This window comes from Pongo pygmaeus, chromosome 3 (genome assembly GCF_028885625.2).
Source record: "Pongo pygmaeus isolate AG05252 chromosome 3, NHGRI_mPonPyg2-v2.0_pri, whole genome shotgun sequence".
Lineage (NCBI taxonomy): Eukaryota > Metazoa > Chordata > Mammalia > Primates > Hominidae > Pongo > Pongo pygmaeus.
In genome coordinates, this window is record NC_072376.2 from 106,110,001 (window position 1) to 106,132,971 (window position 22,971).

Consider the following 22,971-nt stretch of genomic DNA (forward strand, 5'->3'; position numbering starts at 1 on the left):
CTAGTTTTATATCAAGCCCCACGTATATAAAATTGTTTCCGATGATATTACTTATTTTTTTTATCATCAGCATCATTAGTAATAAAAAAGTGGTGTGCATAAGCTGTCAGGATTGTTAAAATGCATACTCCCAGGCCTTAAACATCAAACATCATCATGCAGTAAGTTTGGGATTAGATCTAGAATCTACATTTCTAACACAAAAATCCACTAGTAATTCTAATGGTGGTAGTCTTAGCATCACATTGTGAGAAACACTGACCGATAGTACCTAAACTAGGGTCTAGGGTACCACAGACACTCCATGAGTAATACTTGCATTAAATGCTTTCTTTAGGGAAAAAACTTTTGTCTGTTTCAATACCTCATGGTTTGGTTGGGGTTCACCTCAACAAAAGACAGTAAGTATCCACTGAGCACAGTTAACTGGACTGAAGGTTTTAGGCCATTCATTGTTTCATACAAAACTTTTTATTGGGTATCCAATATTGGTGGGATCTAAGCAAATATATTAAAAGGCAACAATTAAATGTTTCTTCTATATTTGCTTCCTTTACTTTTATGTTTTGATATTCCATTCTTTTTTCAGTACCAAAAACAGTCTCACATGTTCTTCTAGTTTTTCTTTTCTTAAAACTCAGTTTTTAAAAAATTATATTTAATTTATTACACTACAGAAATTTATTTTGTGTGATGTGACATAGTGCTCTAATATTGACATTTTTGCAATAATCACCTGTCTCACGTTTTTTGAATATTTCATATTTGCCACACTGATTTGATTTATCGACTTTCTAATACAGTCTTTTTTTTAAAGAGAGGGAAAAGTTTTATGATGGCAGATGATTCTTTTTTTTATTATTATTATACTTTAAGTTCTGGGATACATGTGCAGAACCTGTGCAGGTTTGTTACATAGGTATACACGTGCCATGGTGGTTTGCTGCACCCATCAACCCGTCACCTACATTAGGTATTTCTCCTAATGCTATCCCTCCCCTAGCCCCCTGACCCCCCAGCAGGCCCTGGTGTGTGATGTTCCCCTCTCTGTGTCCATGTGTTCTCATTGTTGATGTGGTGTTTGGTTTTCTGTTCCTGTGTTAGTTTGCTGAGAATGATGGTTTCCAGCTTCATCCATGTCCCTGCAAAGGACACGAACTGCCAGCAATTCCATTACTGGGTATATACCCAAGGGATTATAAATCATTCTACTATAAAGACATATGCACATGTATGTTTGTTGCAGCACTATTCACAATATCAAAGACTTGGAACCAACCCAAATGCCCATCAATGATAGACTGGATAAAGAAAATGTGGCACATAAACACTATGGAATACTATGCAGTCTAATACAGTCTTCATATGACATTTATGTACTTTTAAAAACAGTAAACTTTTGTTCTGTTCCACTGATTTTCTGTTCTTAAATACATTTTGTGCTGTTTTATTTTTAAGCTTTATAACATGTCTCATTACTTGGTATTCTAAGTCTCTGATAATTATTAATTTTTTAATTTTCATAATTTCTTTACTATTGTTGTCTGTTTTCTCCTAATTAAATTTGCAAAGGTCTTAAGAAGTTCTAAAATAACCTTTAGGCATTTTATTTAGAATTACATTTTGTATTGGAGAATCTGAGGAAAATTTAAATGTCTTTTATAATTATGCATCTGCATTCTTAGGAATATGTTATGTCTATACAGAAACTTGTTCAAGTTGTATTCAGTCAGGTGTTAAGGTATTCTTCATATAGCTCCTACTAATTTATTGTTAAATTTCTCTCTATGTATTTATATTTAATGTACATAGATATTTTTACTCAAACTATCATCTCATTAATATATTAATAGAAAAGCAAATCATTTGTATATATCCATTTATGATCAATCTTTTTTTAATCTGAATTTTTAAAATACTTTTTCACTTGATTCTGGTGGGCTTCTTAAATATATCATCAAATAATGATAATTTTGTCTCTACTGGATGATAATTTTTTCCTAATAGATTGAAATCATAGTTTTGTTTCCATCCTTTTTTGCATAGGATAAAGTTGTTACAATAATGTTAATTTTGGATTACTAGTATGCATAATTTTCTTTACTTTAATGGTAATGCAATGAGGGTTTAAGCTTGTAATAGGCTTGCTGTTGTTTGAAGTATTCTGTATCTCATTACGGATTTTTTTCTTCCCGGTTTACCAATAGATAGATAACAGGTAGATAACTGTTTATAATTTTGCCAAGTATCTTTCTTGTGTCTATTGAAAGATCACTTAAAAATTTTATTAAGCCTCATTTGTAAGATATATTGTCACCCCAGTAACATTTCTAATACTGAACCAATGTTGCTTTTCCTTGTTTAATAATGTTACATTATTCTTTTAATATAAGCAGACTAACCTTGGAGTTTAACTATTACTTCTATTTATTTTATGAATTCCTTAAGTCCATTTTTATATGTGAAAAAGTTGAAAATATATCTTATTGAGATGTTTAGGATAGTAGGTTGGGCTTTTTTGGGGTAAATTTGTGACTTAGTATATGAGTGATTACTGAGGGGAAAAAAAATAATCACTAAAGATATTGTAAGTGAACCAGAGTAAAGTTATGTTCCTTAAATGATGATAGAGGAGGTTGTGGAATCGTTTTATTTTCCTCATTGCAATGCCCACCAGGGAGTTTTCTTCTAAGTTCAGCTGCAAGATATCCATAGGCCACATGTGACAATAGATTAATTTAGAAGGACACAGGACAGGAGATATAGCTCATCAGCAGGGCAGCATTGTCATTTTTCTTCAATGTGAGTTGTACTTGCAGCTTTCATTTAGAATAGGGATGACATGCAAGATGATACCTATACTGAGTGAGTACAGAAGCCCACCTGGCTTAGAAGCCTAGTAACCCAAGGTGTCAGTAGCTCTTGTCATAACTCCAAAGACATAGCTTTCAGGGTCCCCAGAAGGGATAGTCCCAGTCACACGAATCACTGAACTGTTAGAAGCTCAAAGACATGGCTTCCTTTCATGCAATTTTTGTTCTCTCAATCCAAATGACATTTTCCACTAAGGGGTCATTTTACTACAAGCAATGTGGCCTAAAAGTATAGTAAACATTCGACCTTTCCCATGTTTTCAGAACAGAGATACAAATTAACCAAAGTACAAATTCTCATTCAGAATAAAAGCTTACTTAGAAATACAGTTGGCCCTCCATATCTGCAGGTTCTGCATGTGCAGATTCAACCAGCCATGAACTGAAAATATTTTTAAAACACAATAGAGAGTAATAATATAATAAAAATACAAATTAAAAACAATACAGTGGGCCTGGTGCGGTGGTTCACGCCTGTAATCCCAGCACTTTGGGAGGCCGAGGCGGGCGGATCACGAGGTAAGGAGATTGAGACCATCCTGGCTAACATGGTGAAACCCCATCTCTACTAAAAATACGAAAAATTAGCCCGGCGCGGTGGTGGGCGCCTGTAGTCCCAGCTACTCAGGAGGCTGAGGCAGGAGAATGGCGTGAACCCGGGAGGTGGAGCTTGCAGTGAGTGGAGATCGTGCCACTGCACTCCAGCCTGGGCAACAGAGTGAGACTCCGTCTCAGAAAAAACAAAACAAAACAAAAAAAACAATACAGTACAACAACTGTTTACATAGCATATGTACCTTGTATTAGGTATCATAAGTAATATAGACATGATTTAAGTATACTGGAGGATGTGTAGAGATTATATGCAAATACTATGCCATTTTATATATGGACTTGAGCATCCCTGGATTTTGGTGCCCACAGGGGTTCCGAAATCAATCCCCAACAGATACTGAAGGACGATTATATGTTGTATTATTTTTAGCATAATTAAATATATACCAATGTAATGTTTTTCATCCTGTCTAAGTAAATTAAAATTCCAACTTTAAACCCTATTTCTTCTTTTGTTCTTCATTTTTTCACAGGTAAAATATGGAAATTATGCTTTCGTATGGGATGCAGCTGTATTGGAATATGTGGCTATCAATGACCCAGATTGTTCCTTTTACACCATTGGAAATACTGTTGCTGATCGGGGATATGGAATCGCATTACAACATGGCAGTCCTTACCGAGATGTTTTTTCACAAAGGTAAGATTTGTGTATGACCAATAAGGGGAGAGATGAAATTTAGACAAAGAATATCCATTTGGTTACCCGATCTGGTTTATTAGATTTTGTATCCTTTGTTAAGAGAAGCACAATAAACAACAACAACAAAAAAGATAGTTATAAGTGGTTGTTCAATAAGACACTCATTACCTAAAACATGAAGTATTCTTTTTTTCCATAAGTAGTGGGAAAAATAATGCTACATATAACTGGTTTTACTCTCAAAAAATTGACATGGAAAAGAAAGTAGGTGTGTTAGTAATTTCTATTAGAATTAAACTAGTAGTTTAGTCTGAACTTTTAGCAACAAATGTCACAGAGTTAAGAAAAATGAATTCATTCTAAGAATACAAAAGCATAACATAAACTTCAGGACCAAGTTAAAGTTCTGATGGACTGAATCAGATAATGACAGGGATGTTTCCACCTGAATTTTTCAAAGGAAATGGTTAAGATTTTGGAGTTCCCCACTTAGCATCAAAGTATATGTGAGATTTTTGTCATGGAAATCAAGGAGATAACTTATTAAGACGTTATATCCATTTTCAAATCAGAATGTTCTATGATAAAGGAGTTGTTTACAATGGAAGATTTTTAAATGTATATTTTAGATTCACAATGTATATGAAAGACTTGGGCCTGAAAGGAATGCACAAAGATTACTGCATTTCATTATATCTCCTACCAAACAAGCTTGGGCCTAAGACAGATTAATATCTTCCACATACAAGTATATCCATTTTATACTGAAAGTACCTTTTGTGTATTTTCTAGATTTTCTTCTACCTATTCTCTAGAATCTAATGACAGTCCAAGAGGGCAGTTCCAGATAGTACTAAGGCCCTAAATTTCAAACAACTTGAGTTATATTTCTCCAAATTTTAGGATAACAAAAAAGCCAGGCATTTTGTGTATATGTTTTTTTAAAAGAACTAAAAATCAGTAGTTCACAATTTATGTCATAACACTTCCATTAGCAAACCATAAAAATCTAAACCTCTCTCATGACATGCAAAATGAAGTTAGATTAATTCTAAGGTCCTGTACTAGTCAGCTTTTCTGTGTAGCAAACAACTCTAAAGTATAAGTGATTTAGAAAAGTTACTTCTCATTCATGAAACAAGGCTGTAATTTGGTTGTGTTCTGCTTCAAGCTGTGGGTCAACTGCAGGCCTACTCTGTGCAAGCTTCTCATTCCAAGGCCCAGGCTGAAGAAGCCGACCTAACAGGAACATGCTGTTCTCATTGCAAAAAGTATTTGCAAAAGAGGCTGGCAGAAACCTGCAGTGCCTCCTGTGTTTCTTGCTTGGATGTGGCATATGTTCCATCTTCCCACAGATCACAAACCAAAGCAAGTCTCATGGCCAAGCCCAAAATCAATAGAGTGGGTAAATGTACCCCACATACAGGGAAGGAAGGAGTAAAGGATTATGAATAGGCTGGACGCAGTGGTTCACACCTGTAATCCCAGCACTTTGAAAGGCCAAGGCAGGCGGATCACTTGAGGCCGAGAGTTTGAGACCAGCCTGGCCAACATGGAGAAACCCCATCTCTACTAAAAATACAAAAATTATCCAGGTGTGGTGATGCATGCCTGTAATCCCAGCTACTTGGGAGGCTGAGGCATGAGAATCGCTTGAGCCTGGGAGGTGGAGGTTGCAGTGAGCCGAAAGTGAAATACATATGCATTAACTGGGAAGCAAAATACTAAATAATAATCAATCAAAATACATATATTGATGAGCAAATTCTAAGAGGAACAAACTACAAAAATCAATTATGCCATAGGGAATCTGTCTGTAAAGCACTTGGCATCTAGTTGGAGATATAAGACCCTTGCACAAGAAACAAAGAACAATACAGACATTTCTATAAATGTGTGTTGATATATATGTATATAATTTCAGTATTGTTTATTTATATTATTTTAAATTGTGTAGCTAAGGTATGGAAATAATTGAACAGCATACAGAGTAGTTAAGCAAAGGAAAATCACTGAAATTTCTCCAGAGAAGGTAAGCCTGGAACTTGACCTTGATGGGGCAAGGGGAAATAAGGAGAAGGAACAAATAGAAGAGACCCTTCTAAGGGAAGAAACACATGACTGCTTTTAATTTAGATGTGAGGATGGAAAAGCATAATAGAATGAAAAGGGATCCAGGGTTTCATGGCAAAAGACCAGCAGAAATGTTTAATGCATGCTTAACATTACAGAGCTAGTTGAGAAAAGGATTATTGATTATTGATTAGTTATGGTTAATTGGCTTTTTCATTACTAAAGATGTTCTTGCTTTTCAGACTTGATTTTCTGGCTTTTTTTTTTTTTGAGACATTGTTTCGCCCTTGTCACCCAGGCTGGAGTGCAGTGGTGCGATCTCAGCTCACTGCAACCTCCCCATCCTGGGTTCAAGCAATTATCCTGCCTCAACGTCCCAAGTAGCTGGGATTACACGTGCACGCCACTACACCTGGCTAATTTTTTGTATTTTTAGTAGAGATGGGGTTTTGCCATATTGGGCAGGCTGGTCTTGAACTCCTGATATCAGGTGATCCACCCGCCTCAGCCTCCCAAAGTGTTGGGATTACAAGCATGAGCCACCATGCCCAGCGATTTTCCGGATCTTTTATATAAAAAATAATGCATGAACATAATAGTAATTAAAGAAATGTTTAATAAATCACACCAAGTGTTGCATTTCTTATTAGCCCTGTAGTGCTTTACCTATCAGAGATTTTAATTCTCAGAAAATGTACTCTAGTGAACTGCTAAAAAAGTAATATTAAGCATTGAGCATTATTTTTCCTTTGTTTGATATGCAGTATAGATGTTGGCAGTTTAAATTGTTTCTTTCTGTGGAGTTTCTTGGTAATGATACCCTGCATCCTGATTCCCTGGACATATGGAGAAAAGGAGAGCCAGGAAAGAAGCAGGACCTAGCCATCATCAGTGTGCCAGCTCCTCTCTTTATACACATGTGCCACATTAATTTATCACCCAAAACCTCTCACTAAATTCAGAAAATATTTGCATTTGTTCCTTTTTTTAATAGCCATAAGAAAAAAGAGATCTTCCCTTTTTGTTAACTGATTTTAAAAATTATAAGATCATCAAATTTAACCATTTTAGTACACTCTGGTCAATATGTTTTATACATCAGCATCCGGGGCCATTGATATTACATATTACTATTGTGATTATTTTCGCTGAAAATATAGTATACTAGGTGATTTTTAATAATTCAATATTACTTTTCAGGTGACTATGTTTCTATAACACAAATTCTAAAATATTAAGTTACTTTAATATGTAATAAATATTAGGATGTAAAATAAAAAATATATAGTGATACAGTAACTACATTTATTATCTGCTACCTACCAGACATCTTATATGTTTATATATTTCATAGGCACTTTAGAACAATCATATGAAGTGTTGCACATTTGTTCATTATAGCATTGCTTATTAGTGCATGACTGCTATGCTACAAGTACATACGCTGAGTGGATGAATCTGCACCTGGACAAGCATCGAATTCAGCTTAGGAGACATGGGTTATATTGATACACTCACATGTACGATTGTATGTGAGCGAACACACATTGGAATGACTTCAAGGAACCAGTAAGCGCTACAATTTATATAACCATAGAAATGGCTAGAAGAGTTTTGCTTCCTTTTGTGTCCTTTCTGCACATAAACTAGATAACGTGGCAGCAGAAGTTAAAGTCAGTCTTTTTTTTTGGTCATCAGATGTGTGTGTGAGTGTGGTAAGTAAGGCTTGCAATGAATTCTCTACCTGACACGATTTGTCATCAGATGTTTTATGTGGTTCTCATCTTGTAACTTCTCAGTTTAAAAACATTTAGTCATATGTTGTCTCATTAAAGGCATTCAAGAATAAAGAAAACTGAATTTTTCAGGTTGACTTCATTGTGCAATAAATAAAGTTAACTCCAGTGTTGACTTCAGAATCGTAACAATGCAGAAAGCTAAAAAGATAACCAAAAAGTATGAGCTCAAGTCTATTCTCAAATCTTAAGTAGATATTGGGAAAAATTCATTAGTTTGATTTTATAGTTCATCCATAAAGAGGTCACATTTTGCTTATTGGCTTCCAGTCCCTAAACTTGGGATACGGAACTACCCAAAGTCACAAAAACAATTACGTGTTCCAAGTTGCATGGAGAATAATTTTCCTTAGATTCATGATAGTGACATATATATAAACAGTTGTTCAAACTAATCGCAGAATTTGAGAATTTTTAGAAATGGAATTAACAGTAGCTATCCCCTTTCTGACAGGGATGAAAGTACTCCACAGGAATAAACAACTTGCTTAGAATCACAAAAAAAGCAATAAAAGTGGAAATAATCCAAAATTTCTGATTTCATATCCAGTTTTCTGGTCACTATACATTCTATCTTCCCTTATATTTCTTCTAAAAGTATATAAGAATAATGTCAAGCTTATATTCTTATATTGTCCTTGCTGTATGCTAGACTCTCAGCCACTACACATAATAACCTGTGAGGTAAATTACTGTTGCTGTCCTAATTGTACAAATACAGAAACTGGGACAACATGAAGTAAAGTAACTTGTGCAAGTTCAGGAAGCTGTCAATTATTAGAGCTGAGATTCAAACCCAGAGTCTGGCTCCAAAAATTGGGTCTCTTAACCACTCTGCTATACTGCTTTTCACAAAAATGGCACACACTTTTAACAAGTGTGTTTCAAATAAACACTTAGGGATTCTCTTTCTTTTTTTTTTTTTTTAATTATACTTTAAGTTCTAGGGTACATGTGCACAACGTGCAGATTTGTTACATATGTATACATGTGCCATGTTGGTGTGCTGCACCCATTAACTTGTCATTTATATTAGGTATATCTCCTAATGCTATCCCTCCCTCCTCCCCGCTCCCCCCACCCCATGACAGGCCCTGGTGTGTGATGTTCCCCTTCCAGTGTCCAAGTGTTCTCATTGTTCAATTCCCACTTATGAGTGAGAAAATGCGGTGTCTGGTTTTTTGTCCTTGCGATAGTTTGCTGAGAATGATGGTTTGCAGCTTCATCCATGTCCCTACAAAGGACATGAACTCATCCTTTTTTATGGCTGCATAGTATTCCATGGTGTATATGTGCCACATTTTCTTAATCCAGTCTATCATTGATGGACATTTGGTTTGGTTCCAAGTCTTTGCTATTGTGAATAGTGCCACAATAAATATACGTGTGTATGTGTCTTTATAGCAGCATGATTTACAATCCTTTGGGTATATACCCAGTAATGGGATGGCTGGGTCAAATGGTATTTCTAGTTCTAGATCCTTGAGGAATCCCCACACTCTCTTCCACGATGGTTGAACTAGTTTAGAGTCCCACCAACAGTGTAAAAGTGTTCCTATTTCTCCACATCCTCTCCAGTACCTGTTTTTTCCTGACTTTTTAATGATCGCCATTCTAACTGGTGTGAGATGGTATCTCATTGTGGTTTTGATTTGCATTTCTCTGATGGCCAGTGATGATGAGCATTTTTTCATGTGTCTGTTGGCTGCATAAATGTCTTCTTTTGAGAAGTGTCTGTTCATGTCCTTCGCCCACTTTTTGATGGGGTTGTTTGTTTTTTTTCTTGTAAATTTGTTTGAGTTCTTTGCAGATACTGGATATTAGCCTTTTGTCAGATGAGTAGATTGCAAAAATTTTCTCCCATTCTGTAGGTTGCCTGTTCACTCTGATGGTAGTTTCTTTTGCTGTGCAGAAGCTCTTTAGTTTAATCAGATCCCATTTGTCAATTTTGGCTTTTGTTGCCATTGCTTTTGGTGTTTTAGACATGAAGTCCTTGCCCATGCCTATGTCCTGAATGGTAATGCCTAGGTTTTCTTCTAGGGTTTTTATGGTTTTAGGTCTAACATTTAAGTCTTTAATCCATCTTGAATGAATTTTTGTATAAGGTGTAAGGAAGGGATCCAGTTTCAGCTTTCTACATATGGCTAGCCAGTTTTCCCAGCACCATTTATTAAATAGGGAATCCTTTCCCCATTGCTTGTTTTTGTCAGGTTTGTCAAAGGTCAGATGGTTGTAGATGTGTGGTATTATTTCTGAGGCCTCTGTTCTGTTCCATTGGTGCATATCTCTGTTTTGGTACCAGTACCATGCTGTTTTGGTTACTGTAGCCTTGTAGTGTAGTTTGAAGTCAGGTAGCATGATGCCTCCAGCTTTGTTCTTTTTGCTTTCTTGGCAATGCAGGCTCTTTTTTGGTTCCATATGAACTTTAAGGTAGTTTTTTCCAATTCTGTGAAGAAAGTCATTGGTAGCTTGATGGGGATGGCATTGAATCTATAAATTACCTTGGGCAGTATGGCCATTTTCATGATATTGATTTTTCCTATCCATGAGCATGGAATGTTCTTCCATTTGTTTGTGTCCTCTTCTATTTCATTGAGTAGTAGTTTGTAGTTCTCCTTGAAGAGGTCCTTCACATCCCTTGTAAGTTGGATTCCTAGGTATTTTATTCTCTTTGAAGCAATTGTGAATGGGAGTTCACTCATGATTTGGCTTTCTGTTTGTCTTTTATTGGTGTATAAGATCTCTTTCTATCTCTCTCTCTCTATACATGCATGCATGCACACACATAAACACACAAAGAGTAGAATAAATCACAATCCTTGGTACTTCACAATATTCTCATAATTGGTCCATAAATAGCTACTTTTATTCATTTATTTGATTAGTTTTAAACTCCTTAGTTGTAGTCTTTTTTTCCTATAAACTATTAGAATATTTAATTTAATATTATAACCATTAGAATTTTTTTCCTATTAACTATTAGAATATTTAGTGCTTTACTTTGTATTTTTACTTGTATTCAAAAAGAGAACATTAGATCTTTTTACCTCCCTCTATCTTGATACTTCTTACACTTTACCTCTTGTTTCCTACCTCCTGTTGGAAAGCTCCTGAGCTCCTTGAATTCACACATGTGTTTGTACATCTCTAGTGCCTACTTTCTTGTTTAGCATGCAGTAAGCATTCAATAATTATTTCATACATGAATAAAAGATCTACTTAACTTTTTGGCTAAAGATCAGCCCATTTACTTACAGCCAGATAAACCTCTGTGCGTTTTGCTTGCTTGATAATTTCTAAAGTCTTCCTCTTTATCATAATTATTTTTTCTTTCTTGGTTTCTATAATTTTTCATCCAACCAATAAAAAAGCTAAGAAAAAAAATCTAAGAAGAAAAAGAAAACAAACACAGCACCTGCCTACCCTTCTTTCCAACTCCCTGCTGTAATAATTTTTATGCTTTCATTCCCACAAGGAAAGTAAAAAAACATTCCTTTAACTTGAAAGCATAATCCTAATCCTTTAATACCCCAGTTGGAATGGGGTGCTTTCCAAGCATTCTGTTCACCGTTCAGCAAGGGGGAAAAAGCAGCCCCCATTGATTGCCCACTTAGTGGCTCCAGGATTGGTCAACAAATGGCTTAAGCTCTGTATTCAGCTGGTTAAAAGAATCTCTCAGAAAGGCACATAAAACCAGAAGTTAAACAGTTAACTGGCTTCCCTTTAGAGTTGCAAAATATAAACTAGCCCCAAGCTCTGAGAGCAGAAGTGACATTATTGAGACACATTTGTAAACATTAAGCATTATCAAAGTATACATTAAACTCTATAATATAGACAATACTTGCAGGAAAAATTTTAAGGAAAATGAAATCAGTGAAGGGTAGAATAAAACAGGTTACTAGACTTGAGCAGGGAGAATTCAAAAATAAATCAAATTTGGATATGAGAGCAGGTGCAGGTAAAATACTCAGGAAAACATGAGAAATTCACATAAATAAAAACAGTCATCATGTGTTGAAAGGATGATGAGAAGGAACAACTTGACTGGAGATAATATTAGTCGAGGGATTTAGGTAGAGAAACTAAAATTGAATGTGATAGACTATCAACAGCTGCTAGTTATAAAGCATCTACTACACTAAACACTTGATATGTTTCATATAATGCTTGCCACAACTCTGTGCATTGCATTTCATAAATTTGAGGAAACTGAGCCTCAGACTTAAATATCTTGCCAAATTCACACAACTAATAAACAGATCTAGAACTCAGGTTGAAGCTCGTGTCCCTATTCAGCACCCTCCACCAGCTTTGTGGGGCTCTGAGAAGAGAAATATCTGTACAGAGGAGGATTTGAGGAGTCTGAGGTGTTAGGTTAGCTTTTAATTGAAGAAGGCCATTTGCAAGTATTCTAGCTGGGAAGCAGTAAGAATACTACAAAAGAATTAGGAAAAAGGATTAGAAAAAAAGATAAGTTTGGAGAAGGGATAGGGAGAACTTGGTGAAAAATCAAAGAAGTGCATAAAATCCAGGAACCTGAAGAAGAAAGGCTGTGCAGATTTAAATGGCCACAAACAGCCCCCTCTCTTCTCCTACTTCTTCCAGCTGTCTTACTTCTCCTTCTTGGTCATCTATTACAAGTTTGCATCAGCTCTATTTCATCATTTTTAGAAAGGCAGTGATTATTTATTTTAATTATGATCATTTACTACCCGCTAAATAAATAATTATTTCTAAGAACCATACAACCTACAGATTTCTATTCTGTTGTTGCTCACATTACAGTCATATATTCCTATTGGTATTGTTCTCTCTCACAATACATCAGACATTATTTTTTAAAATTTATATATATGTTTTATTTAATTTTATGTGAGTATATATATACCACTAACATCAGCTGGTTTCATTGTATCCACATTTTCTGTTCCAGATCAAGAAAACAAGATAATTAAGATGGGCAGATAATTAAGAAAGGAGAACATTTGAAGAATCTCAAAACAAAAGCAAGAAAGAGGACACTGAAGGTTCACTCTCAAAGGGAGACAGGAGTAGGATGCTATAATAATATATCTATTATATATTTTTATATATATATTTGCTTTAAAAGAATAATATTTTATCCTATAAGATGTGAAAGGAAATTATTTTCTTTTCTCATATAATACACATCTATTTAGATAAGGACTAGCCTCTGGAATCCATACAAAGAAATATGCTATTCCTATTTCAGAGCAACCTCCTCTTTAAAACATCTGTTTTAAATTTAGAATTTTTAATTTAAAGAACTTCAATAAACAAGAAAAATGAGTAAGCTTTTGTCTATCATTCTTTTTCTGTTTCCTGAATCCTGGTGGAGCTACTTTTATGATGGATATCCTATGAGTTTTAGCAAGCACCCTGACTGCTACTTCTAGTGGAGAATCCAAATAATTTACATTTATTTTAGAGTTTAGTCTAAATAGATGACAGAATAAGTATAGTTAGTGATATTTCCAGTATGTGAATTTTTCAAAAATATTTATGGGCTCCATATGATTTGAGATTAGTTTTATTAGTCTTGCCAAGCCGTAGCCAAATTTTAAACAATTATAAACCTTTATTCTCAAGAAGCATATAGCATTCTCATTGCTGAGCACAAACCTAGACATCAAACAGCAACCCCATGGGGTAGATTTTTAAGTGATACAAATTTCCATTCTTCTTGCACTACATCATACAGCATTCAGGGAACACTATATTCAAGATGCAACAGTACCCTTAATGAACAAGCATCTTTATTAGATTTTTCTGGGATAAGTCCTGAGCTACAGGGAAGATAAATGACTAGTGCAAGGTGCAAGGCAGTATTTCAGCTGGATAATAAGCCCGTGACGCTGGACCAAGCTGCTTTTCAAGCAGCAAGTCTGATTAGCCTTTTTACAAATAAGATTTGTGCTGTTTTTAGATCTCAGTAAATATTGTTTATTTGAAAACCCGTTGGTTTACAAAAAGTGTAGTTATTTTACTGATATAATCTAGGTGTTACTAAAGGCTTTTTAACAAAATATTCCAGAACTTAAAACCACAAATTTTCATTGCACTTGAAAATACACACACACACATGCGCGCGCACACACACACACACATGCACACACACACATACACATGCGCACGCACACACACACACACACACATGCACACACACACATACTCTCCAGAGTAATTATAAGACTCTCTCGAAAACTTTTATTCCCTTATAGTTAAATCACATTTTTAACATTCAAAACACTCATTCTACTCAACAAACATAACCTCGACACTTTTTACTGTTTGAAAAATTCAGCCTACTTTTAAAAGGAAAATTTGATGTCATCAAAAATAATCAGAGAACATGCTACTTTTTCATAGGCCCTTAAAATATTGTAAGCATAGTGACATCATGGGAATAAACATGTGGGCTTACATAATAATTATGTCTATAGAGGAAACAATCATAGATTTTGAGCAATGAGTGAGCCTTTGGCATGCATTTGGATAACTCTAATTTTTCAAATGTGAAACCAAGAAGGGAAGTGGGTTGCCCTGCCCAGGGTATAACCCTTGGTTAAAACCATGCCCTGGAGACCACTAGTCCAGGCTCCCAGTCCAGTGTCCCATCCCCTGCCCTGTTCTGCCAGTTCCTTTTGTTTAAAAAAGGCAGTTTTTATCCCTAAAATTTACCAGTAAAATATATCTTTTCACAAACATAGTCATGTCAATATATTACATAAAGGAGCAGGAATATTAATTAGGAAATACTTTCAACAGGGTCACAACCATAACTAGAACATCTGTTTAAAAATTGTCATTACTGCGTAGACACAAGAAAATGTAGCACAAAGATGAATAGAGTGCTTTGAAATGTGTTCTCTTTTTTTTCTTTTTTTTAATTTTATTATTATTATACTTTAAGTTTTAGGGTACATGTGCACAATGTGCAGGTAAGTTACATATGTATACATGTGCCATGCTGGTGTGCTGCACCCATTAACTCGTCATTTAGCATTAGGTATATCTCCTAATGCTATCCCTCCCCCCCGCCCCCCCCCACAACAGTCCCCAGAGTGTGATGTTCCCCTTCCTGTGTCCATGTGTTCTCATTGTTCAATTCTTACTTATGAGTGAGAACATGTGGTATTTGGTTTTTTGTCCTTGCGATAGTTTACTGAGAATGATGATTTCCAATTTCATCCATGTCCCTACAAAGGACATGAACGCATCATTTTTTATGGCTGCATAGTATTCCATGGTGTATATGTGCCACATTTTCTTAATCCAGTCTATCATTGTTGGACATTTGGGTTGGTTCCAAGTCTTTGCTATTGTGAATAGTGCTGCAATAAACATACGTGTGCATGTGTCTTTATAGCAGCATGATTTACAATCCTTTGGGTATATACCCAGTAATGGGATGGCTGGGTCAAATGGTATTTCTAGTTCTGGATCCCTGAGGAATCGCCACACTGACTTCCACAATTGTTGAACTAGTTTATAGTCCCACCAACAGTGTAAAAGTGTTCCTATTTCTCCACATTCTCTCCAGCACCTGTTGTTTCCTGACTTTTTAATGATTGCCATTCTAATTGGTGTGAGATGGTATCTCATTGTGGTTTTGATTTGCATTTCTCTGATGGCCAGTGACGATGAGCATTTTTTCATGTGTTTTTTGGCTGCATAAATGTCTTCTTTTGAGAAGTGTCTATTCATATCCTTCGCCCACTTTTTGATGGGGTTGTTTGTTTTCTTCTTGTAAATTTGTTTGAGTTCATCGTAGATTCTGGACATTAGTCCTTTGTCAGATGAGTAGGTTGCGAAAATTTTCTCCCATTTTGTAGGTTGCCTGTTCACTCTGATGGTAGTTTCTTTTGCTGTGCAGAAGCTCTTTAGTTTAATCAGATCCCATTTGTCAATTTTGGCTTTTGTTGCCATTGCTTTTGGTGTTTTAGACATGAAGTCCTTGCCCATGCCTATGTCCTGAATGGTAATGCCTAGGTTTTCTTCTAGGGTTTTTATGGTTTTAGGTCTAACATTTAAGTCTTTAATCCATCTTGAATTAATTTTTGTATAAGGTGTAAGGAAGGGATCCAGTTTCAGCTTTCTGCATATGGCTAGCCAGTTTTCCCAGCACCATTTATTAAATAGGGAATCCTTTCCCCATTTCTTGTTTTTCTCAGGTTTGTCAAAGATCAGATAGTTGTAGATATGCGGCGTTATTTCTGAGGGCTCTGTTCTGTTCCATTGATCTATATCTCTGTTTTGGTACCAGTACCATGCTGTTTTGGTTACTGTAGCCTTGTAGTATAGTTTGAAGTCAGGTAGGGTGATGCCTCCAGCTTTGTTCTTTTGGCTTAGGATTGACTTGGCAATGCGGGCTCTTTTTTGGTTCCATATGAACTTTAAAGTAGTTTTTTCCAATTCTGTGAAGAAAGTCATTGGTAGCTTGATGGGGATGGCATTGAATCTATAAATTACCTTGGGCAGTATGGTCATTTTCATGATATTCATTCTTCCTACCCATGAGCATGGAATGTTCTTCCATGTGTTTGTATCCTCTTTTATTTCATTGAGCAGTGGTTTGTAGTTCTCCTTGAAGAGGTCCTTCACATCCCTTGTAAGTTGGATTCCTAGGTATTTTATTCTCTTTGAAGCAATTGTGAATGGGAGTTCACTCATGATTTGGCTCTCTGTTTGTCTGTTATTGGTGTATAAGAATGCTTGTGATTTTTGTACATTGATTTTGTATCCTGAGACTTTGCTGGAGTTGCTTATCAGCTTAAGGAGATTTTGGGCTGAGACAATGGGGTTTTCTAGATATACAATCATGTCATCTGCAAACAGGGACAATTTGATTTCCTCTTTTCCTTATTGAATACCCTTTATTTCTTTCTCCTCCCTAATTGCCCTAGCCAGAACTTCCAACACTATGTTGAATAGGAGTGGTGAGAGAGGGCATCCCTGTCTTGTGCCAGTTTTCAAAAGGAATGCTTCCAGTTTTTGCCCATTCAGTATGATATTGGCTGTGGGTTTGTCATAGATAGCTCTGATTATTTTGAGATACGTCCCATCAATACCTAATTTATTGAGAGTTTTTAGCATGAAGGGTTGTTGAATTTTGTCAAAGGCCTTTTCTGCATCTATTGAGATGATCATGTGGTTTTTGTCTTTGGTTCTGTTTATATACTGGATTACATTTATTGATTTGTGTATATTGAACCAGCCTTGCATCCCAGGGATGAAGCCCACTTGATCATGGTGGATAAGCTTTTTGATGTGCTGCTGGATTCAGTTTGCCAGTATTTTATTGAGGATTTTTGCATCAATGTTCGTCAAGGATATTGGTCTAAAATTCTCTTTTTTTGTTGTGTCTCTGCCCAGCTTTGGTATCAGGATGATGCTGGCCTCATAAAATGAGTTAGGGAGGATTCCCTCTTTTTCTATTGATTGGAATAGTTTCAGAAGGAATGGTACCAGTTCCTCCTTGTACCTCTGGTAGAATTCGGCTGTGAATCCGTCTGGTCCTGGAGTCTTTTTGGTTGGTAAGCTATTGATTATTGCCACAATTTCAGCTCCTGTTATTGGTCTATTCAGAGATTCAACTTCTTCCTGGTTTAGTCTTGGGAGGGTGTATGTGTCGAGGAATTTGTCCGTTTTTCTAGATTTTCTAGTCTATTTGCGTAGAGGTGTTTGTAGTATTCTCTGATGGTAGTTTGTATTTCTGTGGGATCGGTGGTGATATCCCTTTCATCATTTTTTATTGTGTCTATTTGCTTCTTCTCTCTTTTCTTCTTTATTAGTCTTGCTAGCGGTCTATCAATTTTGTTGATCCTTTCAAAAAACCAGCTCCTGGATTCATTAATTTTTTGAAGGGTTTTTTGTGTCTCTATTTCCTTCAGTTCTGCTCTGATTTTAGTTATTTCTTGCCTTCTGCTAGCTTTTGAATGTGTTTGCTCTTGCTTTTCTAGTTCTTTTAACTGTTATGTTAGGGTGTTCTCTAACTTATAAAGAAACTATGCTGTAGCCTAAAATAGTAGTCGACATTCATTGAAAACTCACCAGGTGCCAAGTATCACTATAAAGGCCCTAACTATGTTAAATAATTTAATTCTCACAATAAGCTTGTGAGGTAAATATTATTGTTAGCTTTATTTTCTAGAAGAGGAAACTAAATCACAGAAATGATTTGAAATTTTCCAAAATCATAAAATTGATAAGTGACAAAGCCAGGCTTTGAACCCATGCTGTCAAAGACAATACTATCCTGATTCATATTCCCACAAGTCTAAGAACATGCACCAATGCTGGAAAAGGATAATAAGGATCTAAATTGTCTTCATGACTGCCGGCATGGCTGCCTTCCTTCATGTTAAAATGCTGTTGGGCATTTTAATTTAAATGAAATGCAGAATATTTTAAGAAACTTAAATGGTATGCCAATAACAAAGGGTCCTCCATTACAGGGAGGGAGAGATCCATCTGAAATTGAAGCTGTCTTGCATCAGCTGACCAGAAGTAAATATATTGAAAATTGAAAGCTATGGGAAGATACTGAAATATTTTCCCTTCCTCTCATCTTCTTTTGCTACAAGTTAGTTTAAGACTCTACCTAATCAAAACTTCAATTCTTCCTTCATGGAAGTTTTAATTCATCATTACACTTTAATTGGTAGAATTCATAATTGCCTCTTATCTATCTCATTTCATAGTTCTTTGAGCAGCTCAAATAAACTAACATCATAATTGGTCAGACTGTCTATTCACATGTTAAACGTTTGCTAATACGAAACAGAATCTGATGCTTCTAGACATGAATTATTGCTAAGATAAAAATATAAGAATTTTTATATGGAATAAGAGCCATTATTCCATATAGCCCAGGTAAGTCTAACATAAGCTCTAACAATTTCTGTCTTTGTGAATGTAGTTCTCTGTTTTAATACCAATTTCAAATAGAGAAATATGTACCTCAGTGTGTTCATTTACTTTTTTTATAATAATCCATTCTGCTTCTGTCATTTTATAAAGCTCTTTATTTTTGAAATGTTCATAACTAATGAAAATGATCAAAATCCAACATGTTTTTATTTTGTATATTACTGCCTAAGAAAATGTATTTAAAACTTGCATTTTAATGATATTTTTACCAATGTTCCACGAGAATGGGATATGGCATGACAGAAAGGAGCTGGCACACTAAAAAAAATCGTGAGATTTCTGCTCTGTAAGGTTTTTAATCTTTATCCAAAATAGTGGTTTTGATAGTAAAATTTTTGTCCTGATGATTTTTCTCAGTTTTCTGTGTATTTTCCATTAATGAACCAGGATCCCTTTAGTACTCCCTAAAAAAATCATCATGGCCCTTCTAGGGAGCCTCTTATATTCTTTGTGCTTATCAGCATGAATTTTACTAGTATTAATTTCCTCTTTTCTGCATGTTTTTAGCAAGTGCAGAAATTTGCCAAACAAATTACTTCTTAACCAGAATGTATTCAGTAAAGTGACCCAAGATCATTCATTAAGGTAGATGAGAAAATAGACTGGGACTCAGAGGCTGTAAATATCAGACCAGCCTGACTCAATTTAGGGCAAGGAGAATCATCGAAGGGTTTAGTAAAGCCTAGCCATAATCAGAAGCATGCTTTTTGATCAGTTTGAAAAAAAATATATGCAATGAAATAACAGGAATTGACTAGATGAGAGAGTACCAGATAGGAGGCCATGCTGTATCTATAATGTCTCCAACAAGGCAGAGATTTGTGTCTGTTTTATTCAGAGATGTATTCCAAAGCACCTGGAAGAAAGCCTAATACATAATAGCTGTTTGATAAATATTAGCTGAGTGAAAAAATTCATGAATGAATGACCCAGGCAAAGTCAAAGGCCTGACCTGGAGTGAAGGCAAAAGAAATGAAAGAGAAGAAAAAGATATTGTGAACTTAGTGTTGGGCATCAAATGGACACAGAAATCAAGGGAAAGGGGGGGCCAAAATCATTCTGAAATCCTTAGCCTCACTGGCTGAGAGATCGAGAAGTCATTAACAAAAGAGAAGCCAGAAGAGGAAACTGGTTTGAGAGTGAAAGTGCTAATTTTGGTCTAGGTATGTTGAACTTGGGGCACTAGAGGATGATATACCCACATAAGGAAATGTAAGGAATATGACAAAGAAATGACAAAGTAGGATGAGTATTTGAGAGAGAGGCTGGAGCGATGGTTATTGACTTGGGCAAACTCTCCATTAAACTAGTAAAAGCCAAAGACAGCCCATGGAAAGGGCATAGAGAGAAAAAGAAAAAGGTTGAGGCAAAAATGTGTTTTCAAATGTCTATTTTTTGCATTCCTATTCTTTCCATTCCATGGTCACAAACCTAATTAAATCTCTTAGCACATCGTGTTGCCTGTCTCCTGGATACCTGGGTCATCCCTTTCTCTCCAGACTATTCCCATCTAATACATTCTGTGGACCTCACCTTATGACCAGCCTTACCATAAGGCTTCTATAGAAAATTCAACTCTTTATTATATTTCCATATTTTATCTTCCCTGTACCACTGATGTCACATTTTTGTTAATTAATCATTTCTTGTGTTCATACTTGACATTTCAAATATGTTCTAAATTCTTAGCTTGCAAAGAATTACAAAATCTATCTTACACTTCCTTTTTCATCTTCCATAATAAAGTAGGTGTTCAATGAATTTTTGTTAATAATGTTTGAAAGGGAAAGAAGACAATCCTATCCTCACTATGACTACTAAGGCAAGCAGCTTACTAGAGATTAGGATTCATGTTTATTCATTCAATCAGTAAATATTTATTGAGCAATTACTTAGTGCTTGAAACTCTTTGATTTATCTAGAGATAAAACAGTGAACAAGACTGACAAGATTATTGCTTTCGTGAAGCTTACATTTTACTAGAAAGTCAGAGGAAGACACAGACAATAAATAAGAAAACAAAATAAATGGGATAATTTTATATTGGAAAATTTGCCTTAAAGAAAATATAACTGGGACAGAGAATAAAGATAGCTCAGCATGGGGGTGGGACACAGAAGACTGTCCAAAGGAAGGAACATTTTATTACAATCTCAAATGGAAATTTTGGAGGAAGAATATCCAATGCATGAGAAACAACAGATGTAAAAGCCCTACATTGGGAACCAGCTGGGAGTGTTTAAGGAATGACTAGGGGGCCAATCTGACTCAAAGAGAGGGAACAAACAAGGCAGTCATATAAAAGGAGATTAAAGAGTTAGTTGGGTCCAGATATACAATGGAAACTTGAAAAACATAGTAAAGACTTAAGAGTTTTTTCTAATAGCAAAGACAAGCCATTGGAAATTTTTAAAGAAGCGTTTATTACCTCTGGCACTTAAAGTAGAGAAAGATATATGGTGAGAAGGAGAGAGTGCAGCAGAGGCAGTGAGCAAGAGTAATGTAGTAAGAGAAGTTAGGAAGCCAGTGCAGTAATCCAGGAGAGAGAGGGTGATGGCTTAGTCTAGGGTGGTGTAATTGAGATGTGAAAGTGGCAGCTACAGGTCTATCATAGCTGTGAAACTGATAGGACTGGAAACTGTTTGGATGTGATATGATGGGTGAGGTAAAGAGAGAAATCAGGATAAGTTTATTTTCTGAACAAATAAATGGATGATGGTATCATTAACTGAGCTGGTCAAGCATGAACCCAAAGTAGGTTAACAAACAAGGGAAATTAATACCTCAGCTTTGGGTTTAGTAAGCTTGAGATTTTTATTAGACAGATTAATCTAAGTTACAATGGATGTATAAATGTGAAATTCAGGAGAAAAGAAAATAAATAAAAATTACAATTTGAAAGGTAGAAGGTACTTATGAAAGATTTCTGTGTTAGATGAAGGACTTTGAGCTTGATGATGTTAGAGATTAGTGGTTACTAAGGGATGCTTAAATGATCTGAGAGATACACTGAAGTGGGTGGGAAGAGAATCGAAGCAGAAAAAGATAGACACCTTTTTATAAAGTTCCTAAATTCTAGGAATGAGAATGGCAAATGACTTCATTATATGCTTTTGACTGTAAGAAAGGAAATCTGAAATCAAATGTTCCTAAGAAATTTATCTCACATAGCAACATATTTATGATAGAATGAGCTCCATGATTGCTCAATTCAGAGATTCAACAGGACAATGTTCTCAAGAACCGAAGTTCTTTTCACCTCTATACTCATCCATCCATGGTGAGTGAGACGAAACTGTCCTCAGGCAGACCTGCCTTGTGACAGAAGTATCCTGACCACAGGGACAGAGGTAATATAGTTCCTTGTTCTCATTCTCTCATTCAGGAGAAATCTCCCCTCTCAAGCAGAAACAGATTAATATAACTCTGTCTCTTCAGCTTAATTAGTTCATCTTAGGTCATATGTTTACCCAAATCAGTTCATCTTCTTAGGTCACAGGTTTACCACGGACTGAGCAGATCCACACAAGAATATATACTGATGGCTTAGACTGTGTATCTAATGGGATAGAAGAAACGTTGAAAGGTATACTATACTATACCATACCTATACTATAACATTCCCTACAACTAATCTAAAGAAATAATTGACAGATAATAGAGAATATAAGGAACAAATGAAAAAGAATTAACACCCATAATAAAATAGCTATCATTTATTGCACATGTATTAAGTGCCAGCTACTCTTCTAAAGTTTTTACATGGACTAACTCCTTTAGTCCTTATAGCACCCCAGGAGAGCTGCTATTATCATTTCATTTTATAGTCAAGGACACTGACACATAGAGTAGCTACTCAAGTTATAGTTAATAAATGGCTGAGCTAGGATTTGAATCCAGAGAAATCTGACTTCAGCTGTCATGCCCTTAACCAGTTTGCTCTAGTTAAATGAAAATAGAAAGAGCGATGATACCATAAACTCAACTGGAAAATTATAAACAGGAACATGAGAAG

General features: G+C 35.6%; 1 protein-coding gene across 2 annotated transcripts in view; it reads left to right on the forward strand.

The window, feature by feature from the left end:
* GRID2 (glutamate ionotropic receptor delta type subunit 2) overlaps positions 1–22,971 on the forward strand; it is a 1,522,941-nt gene that overhangs the window by 1,345,340 nt on the left and 154,630 nt on the right. For both annotated transcript variants that reach the window (XM_063663917.1, XM_063663916.1), the window contains exon 14: positions 3,962–4,128. In XM_063663917.1, coding sequence (XP_063519987.1) covers positions 3,962–4,128 — 167 coding nt within the window. The remainder of the gene's footprint in view (positions 1–3,961; positions 4,129–22,971) is intronic.